Source organism: Bos mutus, chromosome 18 (genome assembly GCF_027580195.1).
Source record: "Bos mutus isolate GX-2022 chromosome 18, NWIPB_WYAK_1.1, whole genome shotgun sequence".
NCBI lineage: Eukaryota > Metazoa > Chordata > Mammalia > Artiodactyla > Bovidae > Bos > Bos mutus.
Window position 1 is genome coordinate 47281386 of NC_091634.1, and position 13967 is coordinate 47295352.

The following is a 13967-nucleotide window of genomic DNA, read 5'->3' on the forward strand; positions in this document are numbered from 1 at the left end:
CAGACTATCAAAGAAAGTAATCAATAAATAAACTACTTGCCTTGAGCTACGCTAAGTTACACACACACACATGCAAAACACCCACATTTTCCTGTTCGGTGCTCACTGTCGTCCCATTATTCCACAAGCGGGTACTATCAGCCCTGTTTTGCAGACAGCAATACTGAGGATGAGTGATCTCACAGCTGCTAAGTGCTAGAGCCAAGGTCAAGGTGTGTACCATGATCTGCTGAGCTCTGAACTCTGCCTCAGAGACAAAGTCCCTGGAGGTTCATGGAAAAAACCTACTCCTGAGCATGTTCCACAATAAGCCATGACACAGGAGCCAGGGAGGAGAATACCCTCTCTATGCACAGATGTATTATGTGGCATTATTTTTAAAAACCAAGAATTTATGTTATCTAAATGTTTAAGCGTGTAGCTAACCAGTAGTTAATATGGCTATTTATCCATAGAACTCATGAAGTAGCCACCCAAACTGCTCATCAGGCACTTTAATCATGTTCTAATGTTGAAGGGGAAAAATTAGGATCCAAACACACAGCCATAAAAAATACCTTCAGGAAGAGGACAGTAAGGAATGTTGGGGGAATTCCCTGGCAGTCCAGTGGTTGGGACTCCACTCTATCATTGCTGAAGGCCCAGGTTTGATCCTGGTCCCAGAACTAGGATCCCAAAAGCCATGCAGCACAGCCAACAAAAATGAATGTCAGGCTTGATTAATTCTGGAGGATTATAGGGGATTTAAAAAATTTCTTCCATGACTTTATTTTCTAGTTTTTCCACATGAATATCTTTACTTTGATAATCAGAATATTTTTTGTTTTAGGCTTATTTAATGTATACTTCTGTGCACTGACCTAAGCATCACTAGGATTCTGGACGTTTTTACAGATTTGAAATTGAATATTGTCCAAAGGACTTCAAGGTTATGCACTCAGAGCAAAGACAGACAAAACTGGGGAGGAGACAAAAGAAATCATGAGAGTTAACCCTCATATTTATGAACTGAACCAACCTCAGATAATTTTTTTTTCTAGAAAATTCCAAAAAGCAAAAGTTGAATTTGTTACACACCAGCAACTATTTACGTTGTATTTACAACTATTCACATAACATTTACATTGTATTAAGTATTATGAGTAATGTAGAAATGCTTTAAAGTATATGGGAGAATACATGTAAGTTATATTCAAATACTGTACATTTTATATAAGAGACTTGAGCATCCCCAGATTTTTTGTATCCTAGGGGATTCTGCAACCAATCCCCCCTTGGATACCAAGGGATGACTCTTTATCTTCTAATCTTTTTACTGATCGATTTTTAAAAATTGTAGTTAACTTACAATATTAGTTTCAGGTGTATAGCATTGAGGTTCAGTATTTTTATAGACTATACTCCATTAAAAATTATTACAAAATAATGGCTATAGGTCTCTCTGCAGTACAGTATATCCTTGTTGCTTATCTATTTTATATGTAGTAGTTTGTATCTTTAATCCCATCCTCCTGTCAAGTCCTTTCCCCTACCCTCTCCCAGCTGGTAACCAGTAGTTTGTTTTCTATTTTGCTATGCACATTCACACATTTATATGTATATATACCATATCTTCTCAAGCCAATCATCTTATCATGGGCATTTGGGCTGTTTGCATGTCTTGGCTATTGTGAACAGTGCTGTAATGAACATTGGGGTGCATGGATGTTTTTGAATTAGTGTTTTCATTTTTTCCCAAATATTATATCTAGGAGTGAGATTGTTGGATCATACGGAAGTTCTAGTTTTAGTTTAGTTTTTCTTTTGTCTACGCCACACATCTTGCAGGATTGGACCTACAGCAGTGAAAGCACGGAGTCCCAGCCACTAGGTCACAGGGAATTCCCATTTTCAGCTCTTTGAGGACCCCCCCGCCCCCTCGCACTGTTTGCCATCGTGGCTGCACCATTTCCATTCCCACCAACAGCGCGCAAGTGTTCTCTTTTCTCCACACCCTCTCTAGCATTTGTCCTTTGTAGACTTTTTGATGATAGCCATTCTGACCAGCGTGAGATTTTTTTTTTTTTTTGCTTGCTTGCTTTTATCAACATAGAGAGCATCTTTTCATGTATCTGTTGGCCATCTGTATATCTTCTTTGGAAAAATGTCTATTCAGGGTTTTTGCCTATTTTTTGAATTTTTTTTTTTTTTACATTGAACTGTATGAGCTGTTTATAGATTTTGGATATTAACCCCATGTTGGTCAAGTGATTTGCAAATATTTTCTCCCATTCAGTAGGTTGTCTTTTCATTTTGTCAAAGGCTTCCTTTGCTGTGCAAAATCTTTGAAGTTTAATTAAGGCCTATTTCTTTTCCTTTGGGAGACAGATCCAAAAAAAAATTGCTATAATTTATGTGAAAGAATGTACTGCCTATGTCATCTTCTAGGAGTTTTATGGCTTCGGTTTTACATTTAGGTTTTTAATTCATTTGAGCTCATTTTTGAATATGGTGTGAAGGAGGAAATGTTCTAATCTTGCTGTTTTACATTTTCTCCTGCATCACTTATTGAAGTGACCGTCTTTTCTTCACTGTACATTCTTGCCCTTTTGTCAGAGATTAATTGACCATAGGTATGTTGGTGTCTCTTATTTTTTTTCAGTAGGAGAATGAAATCTCAATAGGAAACTCTAGCTGACCTGTTCCTCTTAAGGAAAAGAACTGGTTGGGTACCTAGCAGTAAGTTTCTTTTCCTTTTTCTTGAAGAGTCTCCTGGCTCAGTGGCAGGATGAAGGCTAAAAGCAAGACCTCAGAAGGCACTGTGGAAAGAGTAGGGGTGGGTAGAGGCACCCCAACTTGGCAGAGAACAGAATCAGCCTCTCCCTCCTATGCATCACCCATATGCTTCTATTAAGCCCAGCACCACTAGGTGGATGGGATTTGAGCAATGAACCATTCAGTGGTCATTCCATCCATAGGTTTTTTGAGGACAGTGACCACCTCTTATTAGCTTCTGATTCCCCATTCCCCAGCAGTCTGTGGGCTTATGCTAGGTCCTTATCAAACATTCAAAAGCTTTCTAGATGTGGTTAGAGCAAACACTATACCAAAATAATTTAGAGCAGGTCCCCCCCCGACCTGTTAGGAACTCGGTCACACAGCAGGTGAGTGGTGGGTGAGGGATGGAAGTTTCATCTGCCACTCCCCACAGCTTGTATTATCACCGGAACCATCCATCCCCATCATCTCTTGCATTACCGCTAGAACTTTCCCTCCCCTACCACACATCTGTGGAAAAAGTGTCTTTCACAAAACCAGTCCCTAGTGACAAGGGAACTACTGCTCTAGAATAACTGTATCTCCCAATATTGTCTATTTAATAAACCCTTTGCATAATGTACTACACATAGTTTGCTCACCAGACAAGATGTACACTTCCTGGGGTATGTGTGCAAGGACAGTGTGTGTGTGTGCAGAGCATCTCAGTCCCCTGTGTTACCAACTAGTAATGACTTTCAACCTGCCTTGAACACACCTCCCCCAGCTTCCCTCTGAAGAGCCACCTGTGGTAAATGAGGTTTGTGGGTGCAGCATCACCTCCACCCCTCATTCCTATGGGTAGCAGCTTCTCCTCCAAAGGCCCTCATGGGGCTGGCAATTCTAGGCCCTTCTCTACCTCTGCTCATACACAGGGCCAGCCAAAACACTCTATTCTCAAAGGCCACAGTTACTGTTTAGGGAAGGGCATGTGGACCAAGGCAGAGCCCTTCTATGATATTTTTCAATATAGCCGGACAGGCAGGCAGGCTTTGCTCTTAACAGTATACATCAAAACTAAAGTCAGCATCCCTCCAGGATTTCAATAAATTCCTTTTACATGACCCAATAAATTCTCTTCTGCTTAAGCTACTTTCAGTAAGTTTCCAAGCCTTCCACCCGAAAGAATCTTACTTTTTAAAATTATATATATTTCCAGACTTTCTTTAAAAAAGAAGTTTCAGTTTTAAGTGAAAAATAAAGTTTTGAATTCCAGAACCACACATTAAAATTGACGTGGGTCTGGGAAAGCCTGGGGCAATGAATGAAACCCCTTGTCTGGGCAGCTGCTCCTTATCCCCGGCCTCAGGGCTGTTTCTCCAGCTCCCCCTGCCTGCCTGGGCTCCCCCGCGAAGCTGCTGCTAGTTCTAGTTCGTTTCATTCCCATGAGAAAATCAAGGTCTGTTTTCATTTGAACAGCATTCTATTTTAAAAGAATACATAAGCAATAGAAAGCAGCCCAGGGTCCTTAGGGTTGATGCCTAAGAAGAAATGGAAACCGAAGGGCTGTGCCTTAGCAACATAAGACTTCAGGTGTACAATCAGTGACGTCCGTTTGGTATTCAAAATACAAAGAAAGTTAAACACAGTCACCATTTTGGACATATATTTTATTGTTTAGAAATTTCCATCAGAGCTATCATGAAGTACCTTTGTCAGGAGATGCCTATGAGAATCCAGACTGGAAAAAGGACATGTAGGCCTGTCAGCTCTTCCTGCAAATTCACAAACACGGGGACAACCGGTCTGGCCACAAGGTCATGGACCACCACAGTATAGCCCAGCATCCCCCCAACTCCCATGCAGACCTAGATGAACAGCAGAAAACTTTACAGGTACAGATTTAAAGTGCAACCTCAAACGACAAACAGCTTACTCTGGTGGTGCCCAAACAAGACACCACAATCTGCAGAAAATCAAATCTATCATGATCAGAGTTCCTACCTGAATCAAAGTTAATCTCCTAAATCAACTAGCTGACCTTATTAAGTATTTACTTGTTTTTAAAAGCAAACCAATGTATATGGCATCTTTTTTAAAAAATCATGTAAACGTTGCAAAGTTTTTAGGGGTTACTTATAATCTGAAGAGATTCATTTAAAAAAACTACTGGACTTGTTAAAACTACAAATACTAACCCCAACTCCCCCCCCATGAAAAAAGCAATTGTTACAAAAATATAGAAAATATACTAGCTTCTACTATTTAACCTTTTCACCAGAAATCTCAAGCTCTGGGATACATCCTGGCTTATATACCATCAACAAGCACAAGTGCAACTTCCTCGAAGTTTTAAGGAAGAAAAAGTTCTAAAACATTCCCTTTGTTATTTGAGATTGTGGCTACTTTCTTCATAGGGGCTGTGATGCTAGTGGACAGGGGCAGTCTGAAGTTTCCTACTGCATCCCATGCGTGGACCTGGCGTGGAGATTACAGGACAGGAGGCTGCTTTCAAAGCTCACTCCTTTAGCCTCTTCAGATTTCTCTCTTGGGTCCCTTCAATTCCACTTTAGGACTTGCTGGATCCCCTGACTCCTGAGCTGGCCTTGGCTTCTCAGGGAAGCCCACCAGGGACGGCCCAGAGAAGAGGGCATAAGCCTGCTGCGGCCTGAGGTGCCTACTTCTGGGGAGTGTGGGTCAGGCTCCCCACCCAGGTTTGCTCATGGCAGGGAAGCTGCAGGCTTGGGGGATGATCCCCCACCCCTACCCCCAAAAGATGACTGATGCTATGAGCCTGCATATGAGCCTGCTGGAGGGGAGCCAGCAACAGATGTGGAGGCAAAATACTTTACTTATAGAACACTTTTATAAACTTTGAATAGGATCACATGTTCAGAGCAGCCATGCTACCAGGCACTTGGACCAATTAAGAGCTAGGATAGGGACCAAATTCTGCTTGGTCCAAAGAACAAACACTACAGGAGGGGCATGTGGTTTAACTGTCTTCATGTCTCTAAGGATACCCTCCTTCACTAGGACATTTTCTGAGTTTCCTTGTTCTACTATTGCCTAAAAGCTCCCTGAAGCCCTTGGGTGAGGCTGGCTGTTGGGTAACAGTGGGATAGATCCACACACCATCAGGCAGAATCCCCCACAACTGAGATATTGCTGGGCTGATGAACCCCGTGCTCCTGGAGCTCAGGGAGACCTCAAGATGGGTGTCCCAGCCTAAGAAAGCTCAAGAGAACCCTTCACCTGCAGCTCCCCTGTGGGCAGAGTCCTCACTACCTGCTGTGTGCTCCCGGATGGAGGCCTGGTTCACCTTGGAGCCTGGCTCACACCCACGCCTCCCCGGCAGGACCTTCTGGCCTTGGCCATAATCCCCACACCCATCACCCCCTAGCCTGGCATCTTGTGCTGCTACCCTCACCATTCTTGTCTGAGAGCAGGATGCCTGCCTCCAGGTCAGAAGGATGGCCCTCTCTGGGCCTCCAGTGGACTCCAGGCTCTCCTGTTTGAAGGAATAGATTTTCACACCGCTAAGGGTTTTATTTCACAGATCACAGCGGTGAGTTTGGGATTTCCAGTCTTCATCATGGTTAAGTTATACATTTCCTAATGCCTTGTTTCTGCAAACCTGAAGCAGCTCACCCAACACACCCAGGCTGTTTTAAACCCCAAATGAATTTTCCACAAGCAACAACAACAGACTCACATATGCTGAGTGAGTCCCCTCTACTTTGGCTGCATCAAAGAAACAGGGCTTCTGAGGCATCCCGATTCACATTTGCTCAGAAGAGAGGTGCTCCCAACATCAAGGCACAAAGAAAGAAGTGTCCTGGGGAAAAATGACGATGAAAGCGACCAGTGACCTTCATAAGGCCTGAGGCGGAGTCGCTGCGGGAGGCGAGTCTGGGCTGGGCTGGGCGGGCATATCAGGAGGCAGGCCGAGGGCCCGGTCTCCCTCTGGGGCCCGAGGAGTCCTCACGCGTACTCCTCCAGGAACTTTATGTGAAAGTCCTTCACCTTCTGTAGAACCGTCTTTAGTTTCTCCACCGGAGGAAGAATGGTCATTCTGTCAGGAAGGAGAAGAGCATAGTCGGACACGAATTGCTCTGGAGAAGGGGACGGGGGTGAATCTGGCAGGTCCCTCCTCTACCTGCAGCTGTGGAAACCACACAGTGCAGGCAAGCTTCCTGGGGAGGGACAGGCCCTGGACAGCACCTGGCACTCGTTGAACCACTTTCCTTCATCATTCACATATTTTTTTAGCCAACTCATACATGTGAACAAATGCAGTAAGCTGGTGGCGGCATCTCAGCTTACTTAACCCATCCACCCATAATCACAGGAGGCCCACCCAACACTCTGAAAGGTACACAGAACTTTTCTCTGGAGCCGCCCCTACTCCAGCTAGACAAGCCTTTCCCATCTCCACTATCAGTCTCATAGTGAGAACCTTCAGTCACAACTTCCCTCCAAACGAATCCCCAAGTTGCCATGGTAACTAACTCCTCCCTCCAATGCTGTCAACCTGCTTTCCATCCCTAAGGGCAGCTCTCAAGAAGTAACCACTTCTTGAGTGAGCCACAAATTGCCAAGATGAACCCAACTAGGGTGGAAAGGCTATCCACACACATTTGTCCATTGAGGGGCACTGCCCATGACCTTCACTGACTCAAAACTCGCCCCAGGTGCTAAGCCCAAGACATTTCTTTTTTTTGACACCTGCTGCAGGAATCATTGGAGAGGCTTTTCAGAAACAGACCTGGCCTTGGTGGGAAGCCCTGGCTGAGCTGTTCAGCTGACCTGGTAGAGTCCCGTGCCTGTGAAAGGCGGCACAGCAATTTCACCGTATCTCAGAGGCAACATCTCAGCAGGTTTTTGGCTCAGTGGACAAGCTACTGAGCTCCTGGATGCAGACTGATACATCATGGAGTTGAAAAGGGACAAGGGGAGAAAAGAAAACACAGCACTGGGAACACCGCAGAAAGCTTGTGATAGATGGAGGCAGTGGAGGGGGAGACAGCGGTCAAGGAGATGACCGTGGAGTTCACCCACAGTCTTCCTTAGGCCCTGGGCAGGGTCTCAGCTATCTCTGCGGCAGGACAGAATGGGAGTGGGATGAGTGCACAGAGGCTTCACACATCTCAGTCTCTGAAGTTGCCTTGCTGTTAAGAAGCCCAAGTTTCCCAAGACAAACCAGGACCCACCCCTCAGGGGTACCTGAGGGTGGAACCAGGCAGTGGTACCTGAAGTGGTAAGTGCCTTCCCTCTGCCCGAAGCCGCTGCCAGGCACGACACAGATGCCCGTCTCCTCCAGGAGCTTCATGCAGTAGAACATGTCAGGGGCCATCTTATGGGCCTGCAGGGACGGGGCAGAACTTAGGAGTCATTCCCGATTTCACACTGCACAGACACACCATTACAATCTCAAAGCCCAATATGCTTGACATGGTGGATTCTTTCCCAGGGCAGGGCCCCTCCGCCCTCTCTTCCTGCGAGAAACAAGGCAGGACCCTGGGTACGCAGGCAGCTGGGGCCGGGAGCAAAGAGCCCAAAGGCCGCTTTGGGACAGCTGTGGGCTGTGGGGCTCCTGCTGTCCCCTAGGGAGTGCCAGCCCGAGTCCTGTGTGCTGTACCCCCACAGAGTAGCTCCCCAAGCATTGGCCTTGGCCTCCTACACACCAAGCCAGGGCCCTGCGGTCTGTGCCCAGGGGAACCTTAAGGAACAAGCCTCTCGGGGCCCTGCTGATGGTGCTTCTCACACTTCAGTTTGCACAACCAGGCCACCTCTTAAATAGATTCTTGGGCTCCAACACCAGGGATTCTGATTCAACAGGCTGAGGGATGGGGCCCGATTTTGAATGTTTAACAAGGTAGGTTAGGGGGTGTGAGGACACTTTCAGAGATACGGCTCTGGCCCTTGATCCTCAAACCAGGGTCAGTGGCACCACCTGAGAACTTATTGGAAATGCAGAACCTTGGGCCCCTCCACAGACTTCCTGAACCAGAACTGCCATTTTTCACAGGGCCTCGGGTGATCCATGTACACATTCGAGTTTGAGAAGCGCTACTGTAGGGTACGGTGGCCAGGCAGAGGAGACAGCTCTTGATGCTTCTCCAGTTTCTATTCAGTTTTAAATGCATCACATCACACCTGGGTCTGCCCTCACGCCCACCCCATCACCACAGCGGCTGCAGGGCTGGGTCTCCGGGAGCCCGTTATCTTTATACGTTAAGTACCATCTGACCAATGGATACACCAAGTTCAGAGCCTCAAGGGCCAGCACTCATGCTCCTCAAGGCAAGAAAGAGTTCCAAGTGAACCTGCTGAGAGAGCCAGCCCAACCCGGCACCTCTGACCTGAGCTGCCTCCATGGCTTTCGCAGGGATGAAGATTCGAGGAAAGGCGTACATGGCCCCCATCAAGGGGTTGCAGTGAATTCCTGGGACTTGGTTAAACATGTCTTCTGTCAGTTTAGCTTTTTTGGCCAAATTACCCAAGACGGACTCTTTTTCCTAAGGAGACAGAGAAAGCATAAGAGTCAGCATCTCCAGATACCATGGCTCCAGACACTGAAAACCATCCCTTCAAACTAGGGCGTCCGGGCAGACTGGTGAAAGGCAAGCTGATGTGTGCTTGAGCAGCAAACCAGGGAGGCGGGCAAGACACGTGTCCCTCTGCAGAATGTCCTCCACAGACACTCAGCCCATGGGGTGGCCATGGGCCCTGGGCAGGGGCACATGAGTCACAAGTAGGTCCTAAGTAGCTTGTGTCATGGGTTCTACTCTCGTACCAAGACGTCATTTCCGAAAACAAGAAAAACCAGCCCCTCCCCATCAGCCTGAACGAACTTGGCCCTGGACGGAACATCCTAGAACATGCTTCCAGGAGACAGCCCCACCATCTAATTCTGGGGAGCTACCCTTCCCCCAATCCATGTGACGTGCTGGGGCCATGTGAAGTGCAGGCAGAGCACATCAGGGACAGGCTGGGAGCTTGGCACGTGGCCAAAGATGCAGCAGGCAGCCCAACACTTGTGCAAGCACTGCTGGACCGGGGGGTGAAGCGGTGTGCCCTGCAGATGAACGAATCACAGAACACAGCACGTACACGCAGTGGGACGTTGCCCTGCCTTCCAAAGGAAGCACATTCTGACACACGCCATGGCAGCGACAAACCTCAAAGACACCGTGCCGAATGAAATAAACCAGCCGCGAGATAAATGCTATACATGAGCTGCCTAAAGCAGTCATATCCTCAGAGACAGAAAGTAGATGAGAGGTTACCAGGGGCGGGGGAAGGGGGAAATGAGGAATTCTTGTTTAATGGGTACAGTTTCAGTTTGGGAAAGGGTTCTGGAGATGGATGCGGGTAATGGTTGGACAATGTGAATGTACTTTATTCACTAAACTGTTCAGTTGAGAAAGATCAGAGTGGCAAATTTTATGTTCTGTGTAATTTGCCACCATTTAAAAAGAAAGATTCTGAATCTAAAAGAGCCGGGAGCTGACTTCTCCAATAAGTTCCGTTTGTGTTCAAACTCGTTAGAGTTGGGCTTTTGTCACCTGCGGGTGAAAGGGTCTGTCTGCATCACTTCAAGCTACAAGGACATCTGGTTAAGGCAGGTCTGCGGTCTAGAATCAATGGCATGCTCATCCATTCCCCCTTTTACTTTAGTAACAGAATCATCACCCCCTTCCCTGCCCGCTGTGTCCTCAGGACATGAGGCCATTCCCTCTGAGCGCCTGCCCTTCCGTGGTGCTCACAGGTGAGGAGGAGGAAGAGGTGCCCACACCCACCATGCGCACAGTCCTCCCACTTCAACCACAGCCCAGCTACACCCTGAGACTTAGCCTTACTGGGGTGGGTCAGGCACCATGTGGAACCACAAGCGTGCCCTGGAGCTCATCTGGAGACAGGCTGGCCACGGAGACTATGCATGGTGAATGCCGGCCACAGCAGTGATACGGACAGGCCGTGGGACGCAGCCGACTCACCCTGCTGAACTGCTCAAAGGATTCCTCTCCTGGCACCGGGGGGTTCACAACGATGTCCATGGCAGCCTGCCCAGACACTGGCGGGCACAGACGCACCGAGAGCAGCTTCACCAGCTGGCCCTTGATTTCAGGGTGCAGGTTGATCACCTCCATGTAGCCTCCTCTGTAGCCACACCTAGAATGTCGAAGCGGGAGAGAGGACCCACCAGTCACAGAGAGACCTCTACTAAGTGCACCCAGCCGGCCAGAATCTCCTGTAACCAGCCCCATGCCCAACACTGAGCTGCCAGGTATGGCCAAGTTCTTGCCAATGGAAAGTGAATATAAGTGACATGTGCCAATCCCACATCACTTCCTTAAAAGCATGCAGTCTTGTTCCTTTCTCCCACTTCCTAAGAAAGGCAGACACCAGAGCAAGAAGCCTCAGTGCTAGAGATGATGCCACATGTTGAGAAGACAGAGCCAGCCCAGCAGCCTATCTTTGAATGACTTCGTGGGGTAAAGCCAGTCCCAGACTCCCCCTGCCTCTGAACTGTTATCACAGAGACACACTTCCACCTTGTTTGAGCCACTGGAGTTTTGTTTTTCTGTCATTTTCTTTCACCCTTCTAGATTGTCAAGCCCCTGCTTGAGTCATATAGCAAATTCCCATTGGCTATCTATTTTACATATGGTAATGTAAGTTTCCATGTTACTCTCTCCATAATCTCACCCTCTCCTTCCTCCCCTCCCGCCGTGTCCATAGGTCTGTTCTCTGTGTCTGTTTCTCCATAGCCACACTGAAAATAAACTCATCAGTACCATCTTTCTGGGTTCCATATACACGCGTCAGTATGCGATATTCACATTTCTCTTGTGATATTCACATTTCTCTTTCTGACTTACTTTGCTCTGCATAATAGGCTCTAGGTTTGCTCACCTCATTAAACTGACTCAAATGCATCCCTTTTTATGGCTCACTAATATTGTATGTATGTACCACAGCTTCTTTATCCATTCATCGGTTGATGGACATCTAGGCTGCTTCCATGTTCTAGCTGTTGTAAATAGTGCTGCAATGAACATTGGGGTACATGTGTCTTTTTCAATTTTGGTTTCCTCAGGGTATATGCCTAGGAGTGGGATTGCTGGGTCATACGGTGGTTTTATTCCTAGTTTTTTGTAATAAGCCATTATCAGTTCAGTTCAGTCACTCAGCTGTGTCCGACTCTTTGCGACCCCATGAACCGCAGCACACCAGGCCTCCCTGTCCATCACCAACTCCCGGAGTTCACTCAGACTCACGTCCATCGAGTCAGTGATGCCATCCAGCCATCTCATCCTCTGGCGTCCCCTTCTCCTCCTGCCCACAATCCCTCCCAGCATCAGAGTCTTTTCCAATGAGTCAACTCTTCGCATGAGGTGGCCAAAGTACTGGAGTTTCAGCTTTAGCATCAGTCCTTCCAATGAATACCCAGGGCTGATCTTCAGAATGGACTGGTTGGATCTCCTTGCAGTCCAAGGGACTCTCAAGAGTCTTCTCCAACACCACACTTCAAAAGCATCAATTCTTAAGCGCTCAGCTTTCTTCACAGTCCAACTCTCACATCCATACATGACCACTGGAAAAACCATAGCCTTGACTAGACGGACCTTTGTTGGCAAAGTAATGTCATTATACTTAGGGTCTATAAGTCTTCTATAGTGAGCCGCTGTACTTTGGGGCCTTTTGGTTATAGCAGCTTAGCCTGACTGCTAACTAGTATCATACTAGCTCTGCTCGAAAGGGGCATATGATTCAGGCCAGGCACCCCTTGCACAGGTTCAAGAAGTGGGCATGTGAGCAGCAACCTGAGGATTTTGCTTCAACTTTCTGATGCCTGACAAAGCGAATCCAAAGGAAAGCAGAGCAGGGAATTCCCTGGCAGTTCAGTGGTTAGGACTCTGTGCTTTGACTGCCAAGGGCTCACATTCAATTCTTGGACAGGGAACAAGATCCCATAAGCTGCATGGTGTGGTCAAAAAAAGGGAAAAAGAAAAAAGAGGAAAAAAAGGGAGAGGGGGTAGGAAAGCAGAGCTGAGAAAGAAAACAGGACAAAGCCAGGAGTAGAGAGAGAGACCCACTGACATTTTTAAGCCCCCTGATTCAACGTTACTCCTTGACTTTTTACTGATATGGATTTTTTAAAATTCATTTATTTTTAATTGAAGGATAATTGCTTTATAGTATTGTGTCGGTTTCTACCAAACATCAACGTGAATCAGCCACAGGTCTACCCATGTTCCCTTCCACTGGAACATCTCTCCCACCTCCACCCCCATCCCACCCCTCTAGGTTGTCACCGAGCCCTGGCTTGAGTTCCTTGAGTCACACAGCAAATTCCCATCGGTTATCTACTTTACATACGGTAATGTATGTTTCCATGTTACTCTCTCCATACATCCCACCTCTTCTTTCTCCCCCTGACCCTGAGCTGCGTCCGTAAGTCTGTTCTCAATGTCTGTGTCTCTGTTGCTGCTCTGCAAAAAGGTTCATCGGTACCATCTTTCTAGATTCCGTATACACGTGTGAGTATATAATATCTGTTTTTCTCTTTTTGACTGACTTCACTTTATATGTGTTTTTTTTAAACCCTCTTTCATGTTGAGCTTCTGTTACTTATTGCCAAAAGGATCCTGACTGATATAGAGTCAGATCTCATGAAAATAAGCTGAAATCATTAAAAAAAGCAACAACAACAAAAAACAACTTTCAGAAGCAAATCCGCTCCATTAGCCATGCTTCCTGCTCTGGACTGTGACTGATAACATTCAGACTAATGACCACAGAAATAATGGTATCAGCTACCTTCTTCTGTATGTGCACCACACCCACCCAACCTCAGACCAGCTGATACGATGAGAACTCAGCAAAACACTTTTGGGATCAGGCTGTAGAAAGAACTGGCAAAGACTGAGCCCCATCTGATCCATCACCTGGCCTTTCCAAGGCAGGAAGATAAATTCTGGCCTCTTGGAAGGGATTTTGGTAACAAAAGTTGAAAGAAGAATCTTCCTGCTTTACCCTCTGCTCATAAGCAGAAAATCAAATTGGGTAAATCAGTCTGAGCCTAGGAAATCAGGATCTAAGGGCAACCAACTCGGGTTACCAATATCCAGAGTAATCAATATCACAGATGGAGCAATGGGTAGGTATGTAATAAACACACTTGAGTTTGAAAAATGAGTTAATAGAGAACATATTTGTTT

The 13967-nt window shown here is 46.7% G+C and overlaps 1 protein-coding gene across 1 annotated transcript in view; it reads right to left on the reverse strand.

The window, feature by feature from the left end:
• Positions 1–4385: 4385 nt before the first annotated feature.
• GPT2 (glutamic--pyruvic transaminase 2) overlaps positions 4386–13967 on the reverse strand; it is a 34953-nt gene continuing 25371 nt past the window's right edge. Inside the window, exons 9-12 of the mRNA XM_070388479.1 lie at positions 10740–10914; positions 9102–9257; positions 7989–8101; positions 4386–6811 (exon numbers count right to left, since the gene is read on the reverse strand). Of these exons, the coding sequence (XP_070244580.1) occupies positions 6721–6811; positions 7989–8101; positions 9102–9257; positions 10740–10914 (535 nt within the window). The 3' untranslated portion in view covers positions 4386–6720. The remainder of the gene's footprint in view (positions 6812–7988; positions 8102–9101; positions 9258–10739; positions 10915–13967) is intronic.